The sequence below is a fragment of the Hippocampus bargibanti genome, linkage group LG14 (assembly GCF_051943395.1).
Source record: "Hippocampus bargibanti isolate YZ-2025 linkage group LG14, ASM5194339v1, whole genome shotgun sequence".
Taxonomy (NCBI): Eukaryota; Metazoa; Chordata; class Actinopteri; order Syngnathiformes; family Syngnathidae; genus Hippocampus; species Hippocampus bargibanti.
Window position 1 is genome coordinate 8,664,572 of NC_142747.1, and position 23,649 is coordinate 8,688,220.

At 40.9% G+C, this 23,649-nt stretch overlaps 2 protein-coding genes and 1 long non-coding RNA gene across 4 annotated transcripts; 1 reads left to right on the top strand and 2 right to left on the bottom strand.

The window, feature by feature from the left end:
• Positions 1-202: 202 nt before the first annotated feature.
• brwd1 (bromodomain and WD repeat domain containing 1) lies at positions 203-17,829 on the bottom strand. Its single transcript, XM_089013930.1, has 44 exons — positions 17,640-17,829; positions 17,473-17,531; positions 17,327-17,356; positions 17,067-17,126; positions 16,091-16,241; positions 15,665-15,763; positions 15,195-15,355; positions 14,612-14,833; positions 12,757-12,857; positions 12,377-12,447; positions 12,181-12,281; positions 12,041-12,081; positions 11,828-11,929; positions 11,503-11,656; positions 11,287-11,421; positions 10,967-11,095; positions 10,700-10,848; positions 10,508-10,584; positions 10,220-10,423; positions 9,941-10,124; positions 9,663-9,753; positions 9,209-9,331; positions 9,039-9,106; positions 8,682-8,922; positions 8,115-8,231; positions 7,839-7,946; positions 7,547-7,671; positions 7,348-7,430; positions 6,931-7,042; positions 6,773-6,834; positions 6,437-6,592; positions 6,182-6,302; positions 5,935-6,060; positions 5,767-5,833; positions 5,359-5,409; positions 5,098-5,223; positions 4,854-5,006; positions 4,235-4,392; positions 3,965-4,137; positions 3,690-3,806; positions 3,379-3,573; positions 2,982-3,311; positions 2,736-2,867; positions 203-2,660 (listed from the first exon to the last, which is right to left on the bottom strand). Exons 1-44 carry the CDS (start codon positions 17,674-17,676, stop codon positions 1,297-1,299), a joined length of 6,666 nt encoding a protein of 2,221 aa, XP_088870056.1. The 5' UTR covers positions 17,677-17,829; the 3' UTR covers positions 203-1,296.
• LOC148888174 (uncharacterized) lies at positions 17,292-19,003 on the top strand. The gene is made up of 2 exons (XR_016117182.1): positions 17,292-17,425; positions 17,770-19,003. It is a non-coding gene; the product is annotated as an uncharacterized LOC148888174 (long non-coding RNA).
• Positions 18,744-23,273, bottom strand: hmgn1a (high mobility group nucleosome binding domain 1a). 2 transcript variants are annotated; one of them, XM_089013951.1, is made up of 6 exons: positions 23,110-23,273; positions 22,265-22,297; positions 19,989-20,018; positions 19,848-19,895; positions 19,663-19,773; positions 18,744-19,579 (listed from the first exon to the last, which is right to left on the bottom strand). In XM_089013951.1, exons 1-6 carry the CDS (start codon positions 23,122-23,124, stop codon positions 19,523-19,525), a joined length of 294 nt encoding a protein of 97 aa, XP_088870077.1. In that variant the 5' UTR covers positions 23,125-23,273; the 3' UTR covers positions 18,744-19,522. The 2 variants fall into 2 exon arrangements, with proteins under 2 accessions (XP_088870077.1, XP_088870076.1); XM_089013950.1 differs by having other exon boundaries at positions 19,663-19,782; positions 23,110-23,267.
• Between the last annotated feature and the right edge of the window lie 376 nt (positions 23,274-23,649).

A 23,649-nucleotide genomic window follows, 5' to 3' on the forward strand; every position in this document is an offset into this window, starting at 1 on the left:
TGCTGCCTCACCGCTTGTCTCTACTTAGTATTTGAACGGTAAATGTGAAAATTCAGCGATTTTGAAAAAAAATCCGAAAATGGTGAAATTAAATGGAAAAAAACTTTAAAGTACAAATCACTAAATAAATGTAACTGTTTATTTTTTCATTTGATATTTCCATGATGACAGGTGAGGCATGGCCTCACCTGCCTTCCCTGACTGCACGTCACTGTCAACTACGTACTGTATATGTGCGTGCAAGGTTAACTTAATTACTGAAAATGAATGGCGGGTTTTCTGCCAAAACCACACTTGGTTATTTGATTTCCAATTGAAATCTGTTTATTGAAGGTGTAGTACGAAAACCATTAAGCAAAATGTGAAAGCAACCGCATTAAGGGAATCCTGAATAAACCAAACCGAACCGAACCATGTTGTCAACTATGAAAAACAATTTAACACTGAAAGTAACACAGGACAATTAAATGTCTTCCCAATATGAGAAACCGCAGTATTTTGCATTTAGTACATCTAGTTACTCGTACTTGGCAAAAAAGTACCAATTCATGACATCTGGCAAGACGAAGTTTAAGGTAAAAAAAAAACACATGAAATAAACACCTTACGACTGACATAATAGCCAATCAATTCTTTCTCCAGACCTATATTTACAGGTACAACACAAATCCAAAGGGAAATGAAGAAAAAAAAAACAAGACCAATGTAATGGGAAAGCATTTCAATCATTTGGCTCGCGTGAACTCATGATACAGGCAAAAATATTTACATGTATCATGAATTCACAAAGGAGTGCTGGAGTCTTAAGTGACAATGTGAATGGGTTTGTCAGTTACGTGTGCTTTGACGTTCGCACATCTGGAATTGTTGCTTGTCAACCCCCCCCCCCCCCCCAAAAAAAATGCACATCTGAGACTACAGTAAACTTAGTTGACCCCTGAGTTTCTAATGCAAAACTAGTGTATGAAATACCTCCTTACAGTGTTTCTTAGTGCAAGCCAGCAATATGCTTAGTTTTAACAGAGGTATATTAGATAGCACCGAAGATTCCTCAAAATTTGACTCTGCTGGCCACACTAATAAGCAGGATTAGCAGATGACGTTTTGATCTGTATATCCTAGTGAAGACCAGCAGTTCAAATGCTTGAATTTGTATTACATCTATAAATGTGTTTTTCATAGAAAATATAAATATCCCTGAAAGAAACAGATTCACAGCATTTTTCAAGGAAACCAGTGCTGCTACCATAACATCAAGCGTCTTTACAGTCTCCAGTTGTCACTCCTCTTCAGCCTTCACTCGCTGTCATGATAAAGGACAGTCCGTTTCCCCCTGTTCCGGGTGTTAACGCGGCCCTCGTTCTGTGGTTTGCTGTACGACTCGTCACTGTCCTCTTCCTCCAAGACGACTAATGGCCGGCGTTGCCTTAATTGGCGAGGAGCAGTCCTTTGGCCATGCTTTGCCCGCCTTGAGCTCCTCCTCTTTGGACTGTTGTGGGACCCTGAGCTGGCATATGTGTTTTCACTGGCTGTGGATGACTGCTCCCTGTCAGAGTCTGAACTGCGATTACTGCTGCAGCTTTCTTTCCACCTTTCGGGTTGAGGCCGCTTCTTGCTCTTGCCTCTCCGGGAGCGTCTGACATCGCTTTCCTCTTTGCTGGAATTTGACTCGGGAAAGGCATTCTCTTCCTTGTCTTGTTTTGATTCCTGTTTAGGACGTTTGCCACTCTTGTTGTTCTTGGCCACTGAGTCTCTCTCTTCATCTTCAGATCCCGAGGAGCAAGTCCGTTTTCTTTTGGAAGACATTAGAATCTTGCTTTCGTTCGGAGAGGTTTTCTTCCCCTTGCTCGTATCGCAGGAGTCTTCCCGAGGAACTGAGCCTGCTTTGTTACCATTTTTCATTTTGCTCCGGGTCACGCAGTCTTCTTCGGAAGCAGAGCTGTCGCTGATATATTTCTTTTTAGGCAGCACTCTTAGATTAAGACGCTTGTTGGACGCGTTGCCCGACTCATCCGACTCTTCGTCAGATGAACCGGTGGAACGTTTTCTCCTCGACTTCTTGGATTTAAAGTCCTGCTCAGAACTTGCGAAAGCAGAAGTGTTATTATGAGGTCGTTTCGGCTTGTTGTGGTTCCTTGCAGACCTCCTGTTCTTGTGCTCAATATTATCACTGGAGCGACTGCTTTCAGCTTCACTCCGTTCATCTTTTTTCAATCTTTTCTTGTAGTATTTCTTCGGTGTACGACTGAGCACTTTGGAATCACCTGCATCTGGTTTATTGGCTGAGGTGGGTTTTTGTCGATTCTGGCTTTTAAACATTGACCCTTTAGTCTTTTTAGAGTCTTTGAGTGGAGTTTCCTCCTTGGTTCTTCCATTTTGGTGTGGCCGTCGTTGAGGACATTCCTCTTCATCTGAACTTATGGGAAGGTGGCGGCGAGTGGCCTTTTGTTTAGTGCTCTCTTCCTCTCCCTCCGCTTCCTCCTCACTGATAATCCTACTCTTCCTGGCTGAAGATCTACTTGGCTTCTGACATGCATCTCCCTGATTATCATGCTTCTCCTTCGCATTTCCAGAACTCTCTTCAGTAGCTTCTTCCTCCTCCTCAGAGCTGCTTTCCAACTTGTGTTTTGGGCCGTTTCCGTTCACACAAGTCATAGTTCCTGCAAGAGAAGCAGTGATTTTTTTTTTCAAAGACCACTTTAGGATTTAAAAATATATAAGAACAAGTAACACACCATTGCCCTTAGTGGTGGTTGATATTCTCGTATGAACAGTCAGCTTTTTGTGAGAGGAGCTTGAAGAGCTGCTGTCATTACTGTTTTTCCCACGCTGGGGTTCTTCTGACAATTTCTTTGAATTTACAGAAGCTGGAGAAAAAGAATCAAATGTAAAATTTACCAATAGTAAGCCTTCTCAAACAATATTTTCATCAAAGTAGGATGGCAAAATTAGTACAGAATACAAAGAACACAGCCACCCACCCAGTTGCTCTCTGTCTGACTCAGAGCTGCTCTGAAGCACTGTGGTGCGTTTGCTGGCCCGAGAAGTCTTGCGGGAACGGCTCCTTATTGGCTCCTCTTCATCGTCATCTTCCTCCACATCCTTCTCAACATCATCATCATCATCATCCTCATCTGATGCTTCAAGGAGTTTTATCCTGTTGACAGCTGCTCTCGCCGTTTTCCTCTTGAGTGATCTGCGGATAGTTATTTTGTCTTCCTCTTCTCCATCTTCTCTGTCGGAGTCCTGGAGCTGACGCCTGTCCCTGGCGGAGGACCAGCTCACATGACCGTTCATCTCCGCTCTAGCCTCTGCATACACAATAATGGACAATGGTGATGTTTGGTTGAATCTTAACATTGGATGATACACTTATACCTGTCTTTGTCCTGTCAGCAGCGGCAGCAGTGTTTCTGGTCAGACGTGTGCTGCGACTCTTTGCTGCTCTACTGTGATAGCAACGACCTGAAGAATGGGAAGATGATTCTTCATTCTCTTGCCCGGCACCTTCACTGTCAAATGGCTCCTCCTCTTCTTCCTCAAGCTCCTTCTCATCGCTGTCACTCTCGGAGACTAGCAAAAATAAAATACAATTAAATTAAAAAATACATTCGTATTAAAGCAATACATACTACAGGTAATTTGACTGAACAAAGTGTACTGATTCTCCAACATGAGGCATGACTGACCCTTTTTACGGTGCTTGGAAGAGGTGCCTCTTGTAACTCTTGATTTCTGTTTGCTTTGATGTTTGGAGCAACCTGGACGTGTCTCTTCCTCCGACTCGCTGAGTTCGCTGTCGGACTCTGAGGAACAAAGCCCAAAATTCCTTACAATGACAAACACGAAAACTCGAAAAGGAAGAAACTGAATCATTACTGAGCTATAATATCTGAGCTTTGCAAAAGACAATGAAGCAATTGGTTTGCCTGATATAATATGGGGAAACTATATTTCTTTGTACCTGCTGTTGACGAAGCACCTTTCGAAGCGGAGTCATCCTCCGAGGAGCTGTGACCGGTGCTGCTGCCTCGGGGCTTCCTGGTTCGCTCGGGAACCAAGGTTTTTGCTGAGGTAGATTTGGCCCTGGTCACAAACTCAACTTCTTCCTGAGTTTTGACACAATATCTCTTTTGACTGAAGAGAGTATATTGATAGTCACACCTCAATGTCAATTCTTTGTTTTGACATGCCTCTATATTTGATTGAAACAAAACCAGGGAAACAAACACACCTTTGGGTGCTGACGGACGGGTCATGTTGCGTTTTCTTTTTGAACCGCTGGCTGCGACGGAGCCTGGCATTGCTCTTCACCGCTGTTTTGTAATCTGATATGATTGTTCTAATTTGCTCCTCGAAGAAGGCGGAGAGACGCAACGTCATGCTGTAAATCTGCAAGAAAAAAAAAAAAAAAAAAGAGTCTAGCACAGTGGTGTCAAAGTCATTTTTTTGCCGAGGGCCACATTGTAGTTATGGTTTCCTCTCGAGGGCCGTTATGAATTTGGGGAATCCATTAGAATGTTTAATCCCCTCCACATATTACATATTGAGCGCACAATAAATTAATGAATAACTAGTTTTCAAATCTGAAGTCAAGAATAATGACTGTTATTGTGGTTTACATCCAAAAATCAGAAATTTTGGTTAGGATTTTAGCACACATCATGGAATTTCACAAGATTGATTTGCTTTCGCGGGCCGAATAAAATGATGTGGTGGGCCGGATTTGGCCCCCGGGCCTTGACTTTGACACCTGTGGTCTAGCAGGTAACCTTAAATGGAAGATATAAAGTATGGAGACCTTATTCACACCAGTTAGACAAAATTCTAAAAAACCCAGTTTGTGTTCTTACCTTGGAGCGTTTGTTGGGTGTGTAAGCTTTAGCATTTGCAAATATTAAGCGTGTGTCTTTGCAAAGCTCAATGGGATTTTCATAACGCTCTTCCCCCAAGGTCCGTCTTACAGTCCCCAAGTCCATTGGTGTGTCAATGATATCATGGTAATCCTGGAGACACAAAGCAAACAGTTAAGAATGCAACCGCTAGTGAAAAAACAGAGGGTTTGATTGTAGAATTATGATGCAGTATTTAACTGACAGGATAGTTCTCAGGATCCACAGGCTGTCTGAATGGCTCAGAGTCCTCACACTCAAATATGTAATTGAGCAGATTTTTACACTGCTCCTTCCAGGCATCTCTGTCTGGGAGCACCTCCACAGAACGCTGCAAATAGTAGGGAAGGAGGACATGAAACAAAGTCTTCATCTCAAGATGCAATATTTCCTACCATTCACATTCATATTCCTATAGAGTGAAGTTCAGACAGTTCCAACAGATGAGCAAGAGTATGACGTTCACCTGACGCAGCCTGTGTCCCGAGGAAGTTCCTGGTGCCTCAGGATCTGCTTCCTGTCAGAAAAACAAATATTTTTCATATTTATTTCATAATGCTGTGTGGGCCAATCACTGCAAATAGAATTTATAAACATACACACAGATGTTTTTATTTTTCTGTCAAATTCAGCCAACATTGTAAATATGAATACATACCAAATGCAAGCGAGCTATGGTAAAATTTAGATTCATATCTCACTACATTTACTCACATAAATGATTCGAACCATAAACATTCACTGATTCTGAAATTGTGTTTTAATATACTGTGAAAACAATGTTTACTTTTCAAACGTGAAGATAAGATAATTAAAGTTTTGGAAAATAATACACCAGGAAAATGTCAGTATAAAAAGTAGTTGATGACCTTACCTCATCATCTTCATCCATTTCTTCAACAACACTATAAATCTCCATGATGTCTGCGCATCTAGGATTACTGCAGAAAGGAAAACTAAGTCACTCTAAATGTGCAATTTGCAAACTATAATTTGTTGGAGAATAACATATCTTCCCCACATAGGAAATTCAGGGACCTACTTGACAAATTTCTGCAGGACATTGCTAATGATTTTTGCAGAGTGGGCAATCTTGCTCCTTGGCTCGTTGAAAGTGCGGGCATTGTGTGCAATGTATCGGACATCCCAAATTAATGCTGATAGGCGTCTGTGGACCAACAGAAATGTGTGTCAGGGCATACTGTCCAATACAGTACCGACATTTAAATAAATCTGGACTGAGTAAAATAAAAATAATTCCATAAATGATGTGTAGGATCAAGACCAACCTGTAGTATTTGTTCAAGAGTCGGAATCTTATGGTGTCCAGATCAGTTGGGTAAGCAATCACAGTACAGTAGGTGGGATATTGGATCAGGTCTACAGGTCCGGAGAAAGGAGCAGCAATCTCTGTGATACAAACAGCAGAAGGGAGTGTTAGTTTGATCATTTTTCATTGAGGGTGAACGCAAAAATTCGGACAGTTATGTGACATTTAATTGGATTGAACAGCAAAAACGCATCAATGAGTAGATAGTACACACCGACGGTGATGAGCTCAGCAATACCACCAACGATTCGCTCACACTCTTGGTCCCGGCTCCTCTCCCCCCACTCTCCCTTTAGAGGCTTGTACATCAACTCGCTCATCTCCTCTGCCGTAACAGGGATGCTGCCTCCTTCCGTCTCTGGAAGCTCAGCTGCAGAGCAGAGAAACATTGAATGAGATATCAGCAATGTCAGTAAAAACTAGGTGAGACTGTACAAAAAAGAAATTATCAGGGATGTCCCTTCAGAATAGGGTGGCAAAACAGACTATTGTTGCTTCAGCATTTCAGTCAAATATGCCAGCACTGGCTTAGTGGATGGCCGAACATTACCATCATCTGGAATTGGCTCCATATCCCAAGGACTCAGCTTTTCATTTTCCCCATTGTCCCATCTAAAGAAATTGAAAAACATTGCACCATCACATTTGTGACAAAGGCAAGTTTCTGATACTATCCAGGGAAATCATTCTGTCTTGATTATCACCCACCTGACTTTAAAGCACTGAAAGAGACTGTCAGAATATTCTGACTGGTATGGCTCCTGACAAATGATGGTCCCAAACCACCAGGCGTCGTCTATCACTGAGCGGAATCGATCACCTGAGAATAGGGCAAACCGTGTATTTGTGAAATAGTACACATGTGTCACAGATAACTACTCATCAGTTTGCAGGGAATATCAATACAATAAAATGCGCTGCCCAGCAAGACAGGCTTCTGGGTGATTTCATGCATGAGGTCTTGAGACAAATAATACATTTATACAAATAATACAAATAATACATACATTTAATTTCTAAGCGCCTTTTAAAACTCTCAAGGACACTTTACAGACACAGGATTTTTTTTTTGTGCGGGTGCAGCGGCAGCCATTCGCGCCAGCGTTCACTCTACCCGCAACTCACCTGGTTGCCAGTTTCTCCGAAGTGCTTCATCATAACTTTGCCTCAGCACCAGGAAATCTATTACATCAGGCATGTCATGATATCTGTAAAGAGTAATCAGTTGTTCTAGTTGAGTAAAATAAATCCAAAATTCGCAGGTTCACTTACTTTTCTATTTTTTTCTTTCCATCTTGCATGATACCTGGCAAAAGTGACTTACTTGACAGAGAAGGACTTGTCTGTGATTTTACCCGTGCCATGGTCGATCAGAGTCATTTTCAAACAGCAGAGTGTCGGAGGGCAGACTTCATATTTGATTCCAGTAATCTTCACAAATTCTTGGTCCTGAAAAAGAAGCCGTAGGACTTTTCCCCCAGGAACATAAAGTACAATTTGATGAGAATAACTATTCTTTTCCTCGGTCGAGAATAAACTGGGTATATGTAATTAGACCAACATGAGCGACTATTAATTTAACTGCTTAAGAGTCCTCCTCCTTTGATTTGTCTTACCCGAAGTTCCATTTTCTTCCAGGGCTGTTTGTCTAAATTGATGGGGTACAAATCATTACGTCTTACAGCCTCAACATAAGCCTCGTGGCCTTGTCGGAAGTAAATCACCTAAAATAGAAAAAAAGATTACACAGGCACACAAGCATACAGTTACCCAATAGGAAAAAATGTGGAAAGGAACTATGGTAATATAAAGTCAATATAGACACATGAGAAGCATCAACAGCAAATGGACTGATGATAACATTGAAGAGAATTTAATTTTTAAAATCACACCTCATCACCCATTTGGGGAACAAAAGGAGATTTCCTCGGAATGACATCAGTGATCCACAACGAGGGTCGAAATTCGTTGGACACTTCTCTGTTGATGGATGGTCTGACCTTCGGCCGCTGATTAAAGAGTATAGAAAAAGGAGATTTAGCATTCAGAGGAAGAGACTGGATTGGGGCAAACAGTACAAGAAGTTTTTAGTAATTAGTAAAATACAGAGTTCAATGCAGGGGTGTAAAGTCAGTAATATTGGTTACTATGAGCTGGTCGTGCATGCATTCATTGCTTGGCAATGCGACGTGAACTCCCAGAGATGTGAACTGTTTTGACGGTATTGAGTTTTTATGAATCCACAAAAAGATGGCGGCAATCAACAAAGATATGCGGTGTGACAGAAATATGGATGGTATATTGACAAGAGAGACTCACTCACATTCAATCAATTAATGTGTGCAAATGTCGCAGTAAGACGCCAAACCAGGCGTAAAGGTCACAGTGACACAACAGCCTAGAGAAAGTCACCTATCTAATTAAGCAGCCCAGTTGAACAGCAGTACTTCTCAACTCACTCTGGGAGACTTGTTCTTTGGTTTCTTGGTTTTCTCTTTTCCTTTTACTCCATTCTTCCCCTCCCCATCACTCTGTTGCTGCTGTCGCTGCTCTTTGTCTTCCTCCTCTTCGTTGTCTTCCTCCTCCTCTTCAGAACTGCTGAGCGGGCGCCGTACTCGTTTACGCGATGACAAGGGAGTCGATGGCTGCAGATTGATGCCAGCATCCGCTGTCCAGTCCGAATACTCACTGGATGAGTGACTGCAAAATTTTAAACCACATCAATGAATCCATGCAAAATGTTAGCAACTGCACTTGGGAAAACAGATCAGCAGGTTTAGTGTGCTACGTAAATACTAACTATGATATGTAAATACCTTGGGCTATCACTATTCCACTCCTCATCATTAGAGGAATCCAATTCACTGCCATCTAAGTCATTGTCCTGGACAGATAACACAGCAGACCATTTACTATCCAATAAAGTGACTGACTCCAGCAAAATGACATATTGAAACAGGTCACAAAAGAGTGGTGAATCTGATACCTCGGTGTGAGCATCGGAGCTTGCTGTCTCCTCACCCTCCTCACATGACAGGTCGAAGAATTCCAGCGTGTCACTGCGACTTTGCGCTCGCTTTGCAAGAGGAGGCTCCTCATCCGAATCATCCTGAGACAATATTTATGTGGAAAGGTTTGTAAATGCTTGAGATCATGATTTGCTTGTGATTTTTTTTTATTTGTCCCAGGTGCATTGCAAATAATCAAAAATAAGATTAAAATTAGGGATTTTCATATGGACAGCTTTCCTCTGATTGGTAGATGCGGAACACCGTGTCTCTTCATTGTGAAGAGATTGTATTGCCGTACAAGGGTGTAAAAGCTGACACTACAAAAGCTACACCTGACTAAATGTGCAAAAAATGCTAGGAATACAAAGCTGCAGTAATTCTGACTATTACGCCTACAAAACAAAAAACAGGAGAAAGAAGAGAACCTACTCGGCAGCTGCTGTACATAATGCGTCGCTTCTTGGCATTGTATAAGGCCACCTCTTCTTCCCCTTTGGCAACCCTTATGTCCACTTGGTCTCTGGAATGAATTAAAAAATAGACAACATATATCCTTGTTGTGTCCAAAAAAACATGAAACATATAGTAATTCCTGGTGAAATGTAATTTATTTTTAGTATTAAGTGACTAGATTTTTTACTGAACATACAACTCATTCAAGTTCACAAGCTATGTTCAAGTTTCAGATGTGTCAGATTTGGGTCTACCTGTAGCTGCTCGGGGAGAGCTCTGGCACCACCACCCGGCGTCTCCAGGCCTGTAGGTCTCTCTCTGTGGCCATTTGACTGCGCGGTGCATTCTGGTGCATTTGCCTGACACCTTCCACCTGTCCACTCCGCCGCAAACCCACATTAGGAGGAGATTGTACTTCTGCGCGATCATTTACAGACACTGCAACAAAAAGGAAAAATATATTCGAAGTGTATTCATCAAGACAAACAAAACAAGGATTCAAATATGATATGAATGAGCCCAAACAATTGTACCTCTACGTGGAGTGCTTGGGGCTGGTGGTATTGCTGCCACCTGGATTTCGACAGGACCCGCACTTGAGCCAACCTGGTTCCGACGCTCCTGTTGCTGCTGAAGATTTCGGATGGCCTCGTCGAGTAGGCTGCCGCGTCTGACGCCAACCTCCTCAACTTCGGCAGTCTGCTGACTAATAACTTGCTCCACTACCTCTCCGTCACCTGAACAAGATATCAAGGAATAATGTGAGGATTGACCACAGGTTTAAATTAGCATATTCATATACTGTTGTTTTTTGTTCTTACTAGTAGCAACATAGCCCAGCTGAGGAACCAAGTGTTCAGCTGCAACATTCTCTCGGCCTGGAACAAGCCGCTGATACCTGGAAACCGACATTTGATTTAAATTTAAAGTGCCAAAGCCCTTGATTATCACCATTCTGAGAAGTCAAAACACAGAGAGGAAAGAATATTGACGGCAAACAACTGTCAGTCCACCTTGGTGGATGTGGGTTTCCATCCACGTCGACTAGAAAAGGTGGGGGCATGAGATGTGGGGCCTGTTGTGTCTGCTCATCAAGCACAAAGCCATTGGCGTCTCGAATTAAAGGTCTGTAGTCCGTATGGAAGAAAACCTGGTCAGGAAGCTTTATGTGGACCAAGAGAAAAAGACATTAAACAAGATTTGAATCTGGGCGTTTTGAACCTGTTATGGATATTTCACACAGATTCAGTTTCCACAAACTTTAGTGTGATTTTTCTTGCCTTTTCATAAGGTTTTGAGCTTCCAAAGCCAAAGATGAGCAGATGCCCATGGGAGTCTGTACAGGCAAAACGTTGGCCATCAGGAGTGAACTTGCAGTCGAAAACTGCTCCATAACCTTGGCCCTCAATCTAGATTAAAAAATAAATAAATAAAATAATAATAATAATAATACAAGTTTGAGACTAACTCTTCGCAAAGTCAAAACCTCCCTGTAATGCCAACATGGTTCTAAATTGTTTTGCTACCAACAAATCGCGAGAAGGTGAAGACTATCAAGTAAGTTCCTTGAACGCCATTTCGTCAAATGTATGTTATGTACCATGTTGAAATAGTGCTGTGTGCTTGTCCCTCGCAGCAAGTCCCATATGAAAACATTTCCATCATGGCCTGCTGACAGAATAATCCGGGCGTCGAAGGGATGCGGCTCAAGGACAAACACTTCAGCCTCATGGCCCTGAAAACAAGGTTTATATTAGTTATTTTCATGATGCTTTGATTTTAAAATAATTAGGTGCAACATGCTGTGTAAGATTACTTTGAGGACATGTAGCAGCTGTCCTGTGTAGGAGTTCCACACTTTGATCAGATAGTTACTGACGGTGGTGATGACCGTATTATCATGGCAATCCCAGGCTACCATGGTGACTTTGGGTTTGAAGTAGCTTTCTTCCTCATTCATTGGCTCGGCACTAAAGAAGAAAAGGTTACTGTATTAATTCAACAGTTTCTAAAATCATGCCAATATTTCATACGTATTCCACAAAGGACATTTTTCCAGACAACAGGTTCAAACAAATCACGTGTAGGGATGGTCGCTTGATGGGAAATGATTTTATCTAGATAGCAAACACCATGCTTACCCAGGGAGAGTGGTGGACATGTTGAGCAAGATGCATCTCCACTGCTGGCGCTGATGGAGCCTCCAAATCCTTGCGGTCCCATCCCGACTTCCACTCACAAACCTGGCAAGTTACAAAAATGTTAAACATCACACTTTTTAATGAAGGAAACACTGACATCTGCAATCAGTGATGGGTTAGACGTTTAAATAAAATCATTTATTAAATGCATACCTTTCACCTGAGTGGCAAAATTGGATGCTGTCAACTTTGTCCTAAACAGAACCAACATATATCGATGGTTAAGAGTGGAAACACTGGTTTTGTTGAATCAAAGCTAATATTCTGCTGAAAGTTTAGCAAAGTCAACTTACTGTGTGCTCATGGAGCTCTGATATCTTTTCTGGATTTCCAGTTCCTACGTAATATATTCTGATGACATCATCAGTGCTTCCCGTGGCTAAGAAAATTCCACCTGCAAAGACGGCAAAGGAGCACTTAGGGATCTAACACTGAAATAAGAGACCTTCTTAATTTACGAACAACATACACAGCGGTTGGAATGATTACCTGGACTGAATGATGAGCACACGGTCTGAACTCCAGGTCTCGGACGCTCTATAAACTTGTGTGGACGATCACTTTTAGGAAACATTTAATTAGTATAACAGTATATTTCAGTTCGTATACAAAATGTAATTTTCCATTATAGGCTTTTTCTTAAACATTAAAACCAAATTTGCAACCTGGAAAAATGGATGCCGTTTTATCTTTATCTTTCTCATAACTACTGTACATTGTAAAATGCGCTTGCTATACAAATGCCCATGGGTCATGGTGGGGGCTCTCCACGCAGAGAACAAGGCACTTATTAATTCACCAGTCATTCATTTAAGATTTTCCATTATGTGAGAGAAGACAAGGAATATTCAGTTTAAAGTTACACCCACCTGAAGTTGATGTTGTTGACATCCCACTGCCAAAAGCATACCGTAGCATCAGTACCAGTGGACAACATGTAACGTTTTGAGCCCTTGGCAAATGGTGAAAACTGAAAGAACATAAATTCATCAAACTAATTCCATTAAATTTACATACTGTCTGAACCCGCTGAAATGTGCACAGTATTCAAAACGGCATCGCTTAGAGTATATAGAGCAAGGTCAGAAAGTATTCATGTATTCATTGACATTTTTCACTTTGTCCTACTGCAGTCACTTGCTAAAATCATTTGAACTATTTTTTTACCGCAGCAATATTGACAGGCAGAAAAAAATGAAGAAAGAGGAGTCTGGCTGTGTTGAATTATATTGCTTGGAATTCATTGAGAAAGACAGACTGGTCTCTATGTGAGACCTGACCTGAAACAACATGCACAAGCAAAATAGTATCGTCATATCATTCCCCTTTGGACAACGATGAGATTTATTTCGGCTATAATTGATGGAGTTACACCATTTACACATCTGTGATGGTGTGATTCTCCAAACAGTGGGGTGTGGCACCCGAAATACCTTTTTTTTCTCTTCTTGGGAGGGGTTAACGTCTGACATACAGGAAAATCACAACCTTGCACAGCTACACTTGTAGATAAGCATAATGAGGTCTGACGCACAACCTTGCACAGCAGCCAACTTTGCATTGCGACACTTCCAGATAACATGATCATCTTATACAATGATACAAGTTAACAGTTAATTACAAGATCCAAGTTAACGCTGTTAAATGTCAAATTCCGATTACATGATCAAACATAAACAGAAGAGGCACAATGAAATGAAACAAAGGTTCATCAGGGAAAAATGTGATGCGAAATGTAAACCGAAAAATTTAAGGGGGTCTGAATACTTTTCATGTCGTATTGTGAAGTTAAAAAAAAATGCAGGGATGCTTTTGGGAAATTTAAAAAGGGGGTCAGTCGGCCCCCTTGTGTCTGAAAAGGGGGATATATTCTAAAATTGATGGACCCGATGTTACTACTTTGTCAAAGTATACAAAACGATTTGAAATAAACCAAAACACATTCATTGGAGCATGATATTTCTGAATTGCAAATGAAAAAACATTATTTGAGTAATATCTATTTCTATAATATATCAACAAACACCTTTAATTCAAGTCAAATAATTTATTTAACATTTAATTTTACATTTTCAATTTTTTAGTTACTACACGATCAACCCTGTGCTATTTTGATATTGCATGGTATTACAGAGAAGACAAAGAGAACAGACATAGCACAATATCTCTTACTCGTGTCTACTTAAACAAATATCTCTGCTTTGAAGATTTCCAATATGCTGCAACAGCTCTGAAATTATTACCATTATCCACTATATTCGAATCATTAACAGCAGTTTGAGTTTGCTCAACGAAATGTCACTATCCCCCGCAGACTTATTCGATTGTTTTTTAAAAATCGAGAATATTGGATTGGATTTGCCTTTATTAGTCTCGCAGTGGAGAAATTTACATTTCACAGCAGCAAAGTTATGAAGGGAATGAAAGTAGAAAAACAAAATGCAGCAGCTGCTGGAAGGGCAGCCACTCTCGCGGCGAATATGTAAGTTTGCTGCCTGTTTTTAATTTATTTTAGAGTTTTACTCATGTACTAACACTCTATGTTGCAACCATCCACTATGTTGGATGTAAATAATGCAATGCACCATGGGTAAATTAATATTCAATTAGCTCTTTTGGCAGTTTCCGGCGGATCACGGATCATTTTGACAATGGCTGTCAAAATGAGTAAGTAGCACAAGGGCGCGGCCCAGATGCATCCCCGAAAATAAGGCATGAACTTACCTGTAGGGAGGTAATTGATCCACTGTGCCCCTGCAGCACAGCCACAGGCGCACAAGTTCGAAGGCACCACACACGAATGGTTTTGTCACAGCTTCCCGCAGCAATGAGCGTATTCTCATAACTGACGGCCAAATCTGTGATTTCAGCAGAGTGTCCTCGCAATGTCGAATGAAGCCGCCCGTCAAAAGAAGACCAAATCTTCACCAAACAGTCATCTGAGCCCTTACGAATAAGAGAGAAAGGCTAACATTAAAGGATATCCATGCAGTGTGAGGTTTTTTTATTTTTAAATGACGTATACACATCACCGGATGTTATATTTTGAAAGGTTGTGATTGTAAAGTACTATTGTGTTAAGTTCATACTGTCTCCTTGTTATCTAATTTGTAACAGATTCAGTTTACATCTTCATCAGTCAGACTCTGTCAGACTCTGATGAAGGCGGAAGTACATGCTGAAACATGTCAGGTCATTAAATAACCTATAACACCACTGTCTGTAATAAAATAATCCGTTACAGATTAAAAAAAGTAAAGTATTATGTTACAGTTTTAACTGGGCCAATATTAAAGTGTGTTCTTACTGTGAAGATCCTGAGACCAGTGCGATCAAATGCAATGCAATACACAGCAGACAAATGCCCCAGGATCCGCCGATGCAAATGCATGCGCCCATAGTTGCTGACAGGGTTGATTGAGCTGTCGCGCTGTGCTCCTGTCAGCTCTCTTCCTCGGCAGATGTTCACTGTTAGCGACGAGATGCAAACTTTCAAGAGAGGGAGGCAACTTCAACATGAACACAATAGTGAGAAGGACGGGAGGTACATCAGATATCAAAAGCTAAGACTGTTCAAATGCCAGTTTTTTAGGAACGAAAATTATAATAAAAGACCATTTCAAAAACTCTTTTGCCAATAATCTGACCCTTAACATGTAAAATAAAAACCATGTGCGGACCCTCTTATGGTTGTGGATTTTGACATTTATTTTTTATTGTATACGGGCTAGGTGTCACATTAATAGTGGAAACAGTTTTGAACAAGGGTAGGCCTACCTATATGTGAAGGTTTCTTGATGTTTAAAGACCACTCTGGTGGTCTGCCCCTGTGAAGGGCTGCGTATGATGAATTTTTCAATCGTACACCATCATATTCTGGAAACACAAAATGAATAAAAAACAAAAACATTTAGGACAGTGTAAAGTAATTGGCAAACAGTAAAGTGCATTTTAAATGGTTTCTTGCAAATTAGGAAATCACAAAATTGAAGACATTCATCCAGGAGTCAAAATATCAAAATAAAAACAGTGGGGACCACGCTATAAATGTGTGCGTGTGTGTATGTGTATGTGTATGTGTGCGCGCGAGTGCATGTTTGTGTGCATGCATGTTTTCCCCAGCTGAAAATAACAGGTAATTATATGCTACTCAAAGTAAACCAGTATGCCACAAAAAGAAAGGACAACAAATCACTATGGTACCTTTCGAGGTCCTGAGCATTGATTGCTTCCCGGACCCCAAGAGTGAGTGCACACCAGGGACACAGGATGGCACGTTTTTGTCAAGAATAGGTCCGATCTGCTTACATATTTGTAACAAATGGTCTGGTGCAACATGTCTGTTAGCCACAACCTGTGAGGGAATGGGAGAAGAAAACCACATGACAGTGTAAAAAACTGAATAGATCACTCAATTGATTTGCTAATTTGAATAACAGTAAATGTCTTAAACATTCTAAAACGACTATTTGTCTTTGCCTTGCCTGTTTGTGTGTTGGAAGGAAATCTAGTATTTCTTTAACAACATGCATTCAAGGACATTACTGTATCTTGGACTGAACAATTTACATTCATAAAAGCTCCATATTTTTTCAAAGTCACATCAATTTGATATTGACTGGCTTGGTCTCACAATATTAATCCGCCCAATTATCCGAGGAATCAAAAGTGCTTCTCATTATTACATGTATATTAACTGTGTATTAAGTTGATCATGTTTATAGTCATGGTTTAACGAAATATTAGTGGAAAAGACGGTTAAGGCTTTTCTATGAGGCGTTGCTACCTCTGCAAAACATTGAGTTTTAATCGACCAATCAGGAAACTGGTCACAGGCAAAACAACTCACAGAAAGCGCATCTGTGCATCTGATTGGCCAACAAGGGCCTCGCAAGCAAGCGAAGCCAAACTACCCACCCGATCTGCAGCACAACTGTCGAGGCTAAATTATAAATAAAACCTTGTGGTACACAAACGCCTGCGGCGATTTTATCTGAATTCGCGTTGACTTATGGTTCCGGGACAAGTTGTGACTTTAAACAATTTCACGGTTCAAATAAAACCGATTGTAGTTGAAAGACATAAGAACAAAGAGTAAACGTGCTAAGCGTGGGATCCTGTCGTGACACATTTGCTACAATGAATATAATAATTGTACAAAACTCAAAATAACTCCTACCACATCTTCATATGATCTCGGGTGCTCGTTTCCCAGCCAGTCCAATCTCCGTGGTAAGAGCTGTCGAAAACAGACTTTGGTGAAACCGGAGTCTCAACACAAAACAGGACCACGTAAGACGTGTAAATAGCTTGTAAAACGAGAGTGATATCAATGGGATGAGTCCTAAATAAGCACTAAAAGTCTAAATACGTTGCAAGTACAGACTCAAGACCAACGTATCGCATATAAAGCACACATCACGAAGCAAAAACGCATACCTGATATTCCTCAAGTTCGCTCACCAGGACCTGCAAGTGGAGTGGAAAGGGGTACTTAATTGCGACTACCTCTGACATGGTTGTTATCAAGGAGCTAAGGCAAGTATTTTGAAATATAACCTAAAAGGTTGCGTATGCTAGCTCACCTCGGCCGTTCTCCGACAGGGACCCGTTGTTAGGAAACGAGATATCAAGTAATAGAGCTCTGAAATTAAAAGACACCGGAGCGATTGGTGTAATGTAATTAACAGATGCAGTAAATGAGTAGATGTAGTAAATTGAGCGATGAACTGGGGTTCCTTATGCGGCTTACCCGTCTCAAGGAGCGAAACTTTCCGATTTTTGGCCATTTGACTTTGACTTGGAGAGAAGCACAATTAAGGGCTAACTATAGAAAAACGACGAAATATATGATATATATTTATTTAATTTCCGTCACACAGGTCTGACCCCCTCCACGGTTGCTCCCGCTTGCTAGTCAGCCTGTTCGCAGTCGCCATTGGAAGGATGAGGCCTCCGAGAAACCACAGACTTCCGCCACAGAGCCACACACACAGGAAAAGGGAGAGGGGGAGGAGCGAATTCAACAAAAGACCAAAAAAATCCGGCACGTTATCTTCTCGGTTGGCGAAATTAAACTAACCTACTCGTACCCCGTGTATATGTAAACGTGGAATTCAACGTGACGACGTTTAAAAACACAATCCTTTTAAATGCAAGGCGACATTTACGCAAGGCGCCCCTTCCTTTTTGACCAAGGTCGCGAGTCCGGCGCATGACGTCACGAGTAATGGACGGACAAATCGAACTGGTTGTGGTTGATAGAGCTGGTCTTCCGTCATTTGCAATTGAATTTGTGTATTTTAGTTAAGATTATGTAACGACTGACATGTCCTGTATTAAAATATTGCCGCCTCTGAATGACATCGGTTTTGACGAGTCACTATTCGTACACTTCATCCACAGTGGGATTTGAACTAGAACGGTGACAAAGTCGAAGTCCCTCGAGATGCGTGTCACCTTAGTGAACATACATGTATTATTTTAATATTCAATATTGTACTTGTACATTTATTTTAGAGCCATCACTGGAAGGGGAAAACAGATGAATATTGTACTAGGATCAATCAGAAAACCTTTATTCGTCCCACAATGAGGAAATTTGCATGCAAGCAAGTGATGCTTGTTTACAGGCATCCAAACTTACTTCATTGACGTTATTGAACGTAACACCTCATATTTTTACATTTTCCAATCATTATTTTTTGGGTGAACATGAAACTAAAAATGGTAATCATTTGGAAGTCTATCATAAACTAAAGAAGTGGTCAAGTCGTTAGTTTGCATTTACCTACAATATAACCACCTTCACCTCAATGTTTTTACTGAATGCTTTCATAAAAATGTAAGCACAAGGTAAAAATAATGTTTTTATTAACCGTTAAAAAAACCAATCAGAACAAAAATGTACATTGGTGGCGATGTCCCAAAGTCACAATACGTATAGCCACGAATTTGAAACGTGAACATATTGATGACAGAAGTGGCAACAGAGTGAGAAAGCATTGGCCATAGCTAAAAAAAAAATCTGCCATCACCGGATGAATATAGATGGCTACTTAATATTATTTTTTTTCTGTTGAAAAGGACACATTTTAAAATTGTACCGTGCACGTGTTCTGAAGATGCAACAAACACAAACATGCAGGACACTGTAAGACCAAAAATCATGATTTTACAGTGGAGAAAATAAGAATCATTCCAATAAACATGTTCAAACATTCATTTTAACAACCACAGTGATTGTGTTTTACAGATGGCTAAAAACAGTATATTTTTAAAAACCCTTCGAGAAGTTCCATGTTAACTCATAGTTTTACATCAGATTTCTGATGATGACCGAAAAATCTAAATAAGAAGTTGGAGGAAAATAAAGGGGAAATAAAACCCAATACATAGGCCAAAAAATGTGGCAATCTCTGAAGGGAAAAGTCGAAAGGAAAAGAAGAAGACATGGGTCAAAACATTCCCTTCACAAGAGCCGCGAAATTCAATGGAGTTGGAAGAAAAAAAGATCTTAAACATGTTTGCATTCATGTCCCTAAAAATGCTGCTGTCCCAAATATTAGCAGTTGAAAACAGGATGTGCACTTGACATTAAAGAAGGTACAGGGAAGTAGATAAGTTGAGTCACTTCTATTCATCTGTTTTATCCGCTCCGGTCTTATCCTTCTTTCCGTCTGCTGCAGCTGCCTGCAAAACGAGGATGAAATCTATGAACTTGGTACTTCTTTTTGCCCCAAAAAAACAACATTCATGTTTTAACTTGAAGCTACCTCTTCAACTTTGGCCTCCCCATTTTCAGCAGAGTCCTCTTGTTTTTCATCCTGCGGTTCCTCTTTCTTCTGGTCTTGCTTGCCCTTGGGTACCTCCTTCACATTTTGGTTCTTGGGTGCCTACAATGTTCAGTATAAAGCACTTAGGAATTCTAAGTATCAGTTGATTATTAAACATTACATACGTTCTTTGTTGGCTCCGGTTTGGTTTCTGTTTTAGTTTCTGCCTCTTTCTGTGAAACACGAACAAGTACACACATAATGAATTGTTAAACCCACAGCATTAGTGCAGTACATTAGAGGGAAACAAAATTTAAAAAACTTACAGCTAATAACCGTGGAGATTTTCGTTTTGGCTGAAGAAGGACAACACATGTTAATGACAGAATATATACCTCACAACAAAATTAATTCTCACAAGCGTCTTTTTTGTCCAATTCTGTTGTAAAATTGCTGCTGTCATCTTTATAAGCATGCAATATCGGACTTGAGGTCAGACAATATCTCATTCGCGCGATGAATAAACATTTCTATGTACTTTTTTTTTTAAATCACACTAACACAATAACTGCAGTAAAAGGAAGACCACTGGCTTGGAATAAGGATAATTAGCATCTCTATTATTGTCACAAGAATTAACGATCGTCCACCATACAGTGACGGAAGGAAGAAAATGCAGACATAGACATGTTACATTTTAGCTTGACTACTTTAGATCCATGCCCATGCTCGCAGACCTGCCAACTTCTGAAACCAGAAAAGCCTAGTAATACGCCGGGGTCCAGGTTACTGCACATGCGAAGTAAACCGTCTGTATTTCTGCCTGTTACATTTAAACAGCTTCCCCCAAGCCATTAACTCTTTGAACAGTAGCCCAAATGGAACTATATAGTGCCTCTTTGCAATTTTTTGATGTTGATACTAGTGCAGCGTGTGTGTGCTACATACTTGGCAATAAAGATGATTCTGATTCTAATTCTGGGGTTAGCGTCTTTTTTTTCATCATTTCATATAATGTACAGTGTACTAGAACTTTTATACAGGAATTGTAATCATTTATACAAGCAGCTATTAGCCAAGGTTGACAGGTATGAAACTGAAACTTGCGTCATTTTCATCTTTCCTTGAGCAAAGTCTAACTCCTGGAAATGCTTGGGAGTATTCCTCACGAAACTACTGTAGTTTTCTTTTACTTTTCACACTTTTGTTGATTTTTCTCCAGCAGATGCCATTATACGAAAATGATAAAAACGACGCTATCTCTTTAGTCTCGACCCCAGAAATGAGCTGTCACTCTGGATTCCAGGAAATAATAATAATAATAATAATAATAATAATAATAATAATAATAATAATAATAATAATAATAATAATAATAATAATAATAATAATAATAAGGGCGGCCCGGTAGTCGAGTGGTTAGCACACCGGCTTCACAGTGCAGAGGTCGCCGGTTCACGTCCCGGTCCGGCCTCCCTGTATGGAGTTTGCATGTTCTCCCCGGGCCCGCGTGGGTCTTCTCCGGGTCCTCCGGTTTCCTCCCACACTCCAAAAACATGCATGGCAGGCAGATTGACCACTCCAAATTGTCCCTCGGTGTGAGAGTGACTGTTGTATGTCTTTGTGTGCCCTGCGATTGGCTGGCAACCAATTCAGGGTGTCCCCCGCCTCGTGCCCGAAGACAGCTGAGATAGGCTCCAGCAACCCCCGCGACCCTAAGGAGGAATAAGCGGTACGGAAAATGAGATGAGATAATAATAATAATAAAAACTAATACATTTCATTCATAAGCGCCTTTTCAAAACTCAAGGACACTTTACAGTCACAGGATATTTTTTTCTGCGGGTGAGCAGCGGCAGCCACACGCGCCAGCGTTCACTCCTCCCGAAAGTAACATGAAGTAAAAAAAGACCCATACCACACGCACGCTTCATCTAAAAGAAGCTAACACTGTGCCGATCGCATGTGTTTTGAATTAACGTTGAGTACAGTACTTACTATTTTGACGAGTTTGGATTTATTGCTCTCTATTTGAAACCGTAAATTTAATTATTAACTCGTAACCTGGAATGGGATAATGAAAACGAGTTTTTACCGCAAAACTGGAGTAGTTGGCAGGTATGAGAATGTCACATTTCATTTGGACTGCATTGCAACGGGAAACTTCACAATATGATGCAGGACAAAGAGGTACAGAATATAAGGAAAGTAAGAAATATAAACTCCTATAAGACCTATCAATACCTAGACTACATGACTTCGCTTGCAACTGATTGACTAACTATTCAAAGAATAAGAACTAATCTTTTAACTATAGTGCACTTCATTGCGGAATTTCATTACAAACTTATTACAACTTCCATTTTGAATATTACTGGTTAGTTGGCATGCCTGCTTTGCAATGCTTTCACTGTGCAGATTGCTGGAACATGACATTTCATTTTGGATGAGTAAAGTATATATATGTTAAAACGATTCAGTTTCAATACAGCATTTTGGTCACCCCAACATGCCAAAAGGACCCCCTCTGATCAAAACAGCAATAAAACGTGCATTGGGTGCGAGTAACAGCATTGCAATTGAAAAAGTCGTCACTACAAACCGCTGGGCATGCATCTGCCGGAGCCTCTGTCCCCTGTGACGAAAGGAGGGGGGAGAATATATTAAAAGCAGGAACAACAAAAACTGCTATCGTCAAGTGGGCGTGTGATGCAAAAGGGGGGATGGGCACCGCTCCCTTCCCTCAAGTCATAACGACAGTATGCAATGTTTTAGAGACAACCGCTCCAGCCTGATTATACATTATCGATTAAGTCGAGATAGATTTAAAATGTAAGAGTCTATGCGCGCGACGTTTAACGGCCTCTCGCCTACTCTACCACGCGTTCATGGCGATTTATGAAATAAAAACCACACGAAGAAAGAAATAGATTCCCGACGTGACTGTACAGGCTTTTTATGAAAGGGAGAGGCGTGTCTTTTTGGGCTGCTATGGCGCTCAGAGGGAAAGGACGTCGGTGACGCGCATACAAGCTATTTTTCTCCACGACACGCTGTCTCTGCACCTCGAAATGTGTAATTAACGTCGAATTATTAACGGTGCACTCGTAGATATTTTTGAGATGCACACATTTTGCCATGCAAGCTGCGAAATTTAGATGTTTGTGAGCAATTTTACGGTGCGTTTCCCCAAATGGCAACCTGTGTCTCAACTGACGAAGGTTACACCTCTTTGTCTCCTAGCGGACTCCACGCTTTGTTTTCTAGTTTATACGTTTCAAAATCACCGAAATCAGATCGAATTTAAAAACACGCAGGCCTACCAAGTAAAAAGGCGCCACCCAGTACGGTTCGCGAGGACGACGCGTAAATACACATTTGATTAATTAATGAGTAAAAAAACACATTAGCAGATGTGGGACTTGAAAACGGTTGTATACAACATACCTTCGTTTTTCCCATTATTGTCAAGGTTGTAAAGAGCCTTTGCCACTTCGAAATAAGTCAGCACACACCACACCTTGAAGGTATTTACCTCCAAAACACTGTGCCTACAACTTCAAATGAACGTCCGAGGAGTACATGAACGAGACGAAACTGGATTGGACTTCGAGTTTAACGTGAGTTGAACCTTAGCCTACCGACGTCGCAGAAAACATTCGGTCCCGCCTCTATTTTGCGCCAATTGGTGTAGAGGAGGAGGCAACATATTTTTGAACCATCGCAACTTACCTGTGTGGACAAGACCACACGCCATTCACCTTTGTTTCTGTCCCTCCGTCCATCTATCTGTCTATCCGTCTGTCGATCCGTCCCTCTATCTATCCATCTATCTATCCAGCCATCTATCTATCCACCAAGCCAGCCAGCCATCCATATTAAATGAGTGCAGATTTTATGTGTTCACTCACCCCACGCACCCTAAGCAAACAACCATCAACCCTCAAAGTGAAAACAAGGCCACGTATGTAATATAAAAATAGAGCG

Coding starts and splice junctions, on each gene's coding strand:
- brwd1 (XM_089013930.1), bottom strand. CDS start 17,676: ATGGCCAAAAATCGGAAAGTTTCGCTCCTTGAGACGG. Junction 16,242..17,066: donor CGAGATCATATGAAGATGTG/GTAGGAGTTATT, acceptor ATTCCCTCACAG/GTTGTGGCTAACAGACATGT. Junction 5,834..5,934: donor GTCCTGCAGAAATTTGTCAA/GTAGGTCCCTGA, acceptor TCCTTTCTGCAG/TAATCCTAGATGCGCAGACA.
- hmgn1a (XM_089013950.1), bottom strand. Junction 20,019..22,264: donor CGGCAGATGCATGCCCAGCG/GTTTGTAGTGAC, acceptor GTCCTTCTTCAG/CCAAAACGAAAATCTCCACG. Junction 19,580..19,662: donor GGGAGGCCAAAGTTGAAGAG/GTAGCTTCAAGT, acceptor CTCGTTTTGCAG/GCAGCTGCAGCAGACGGAAA.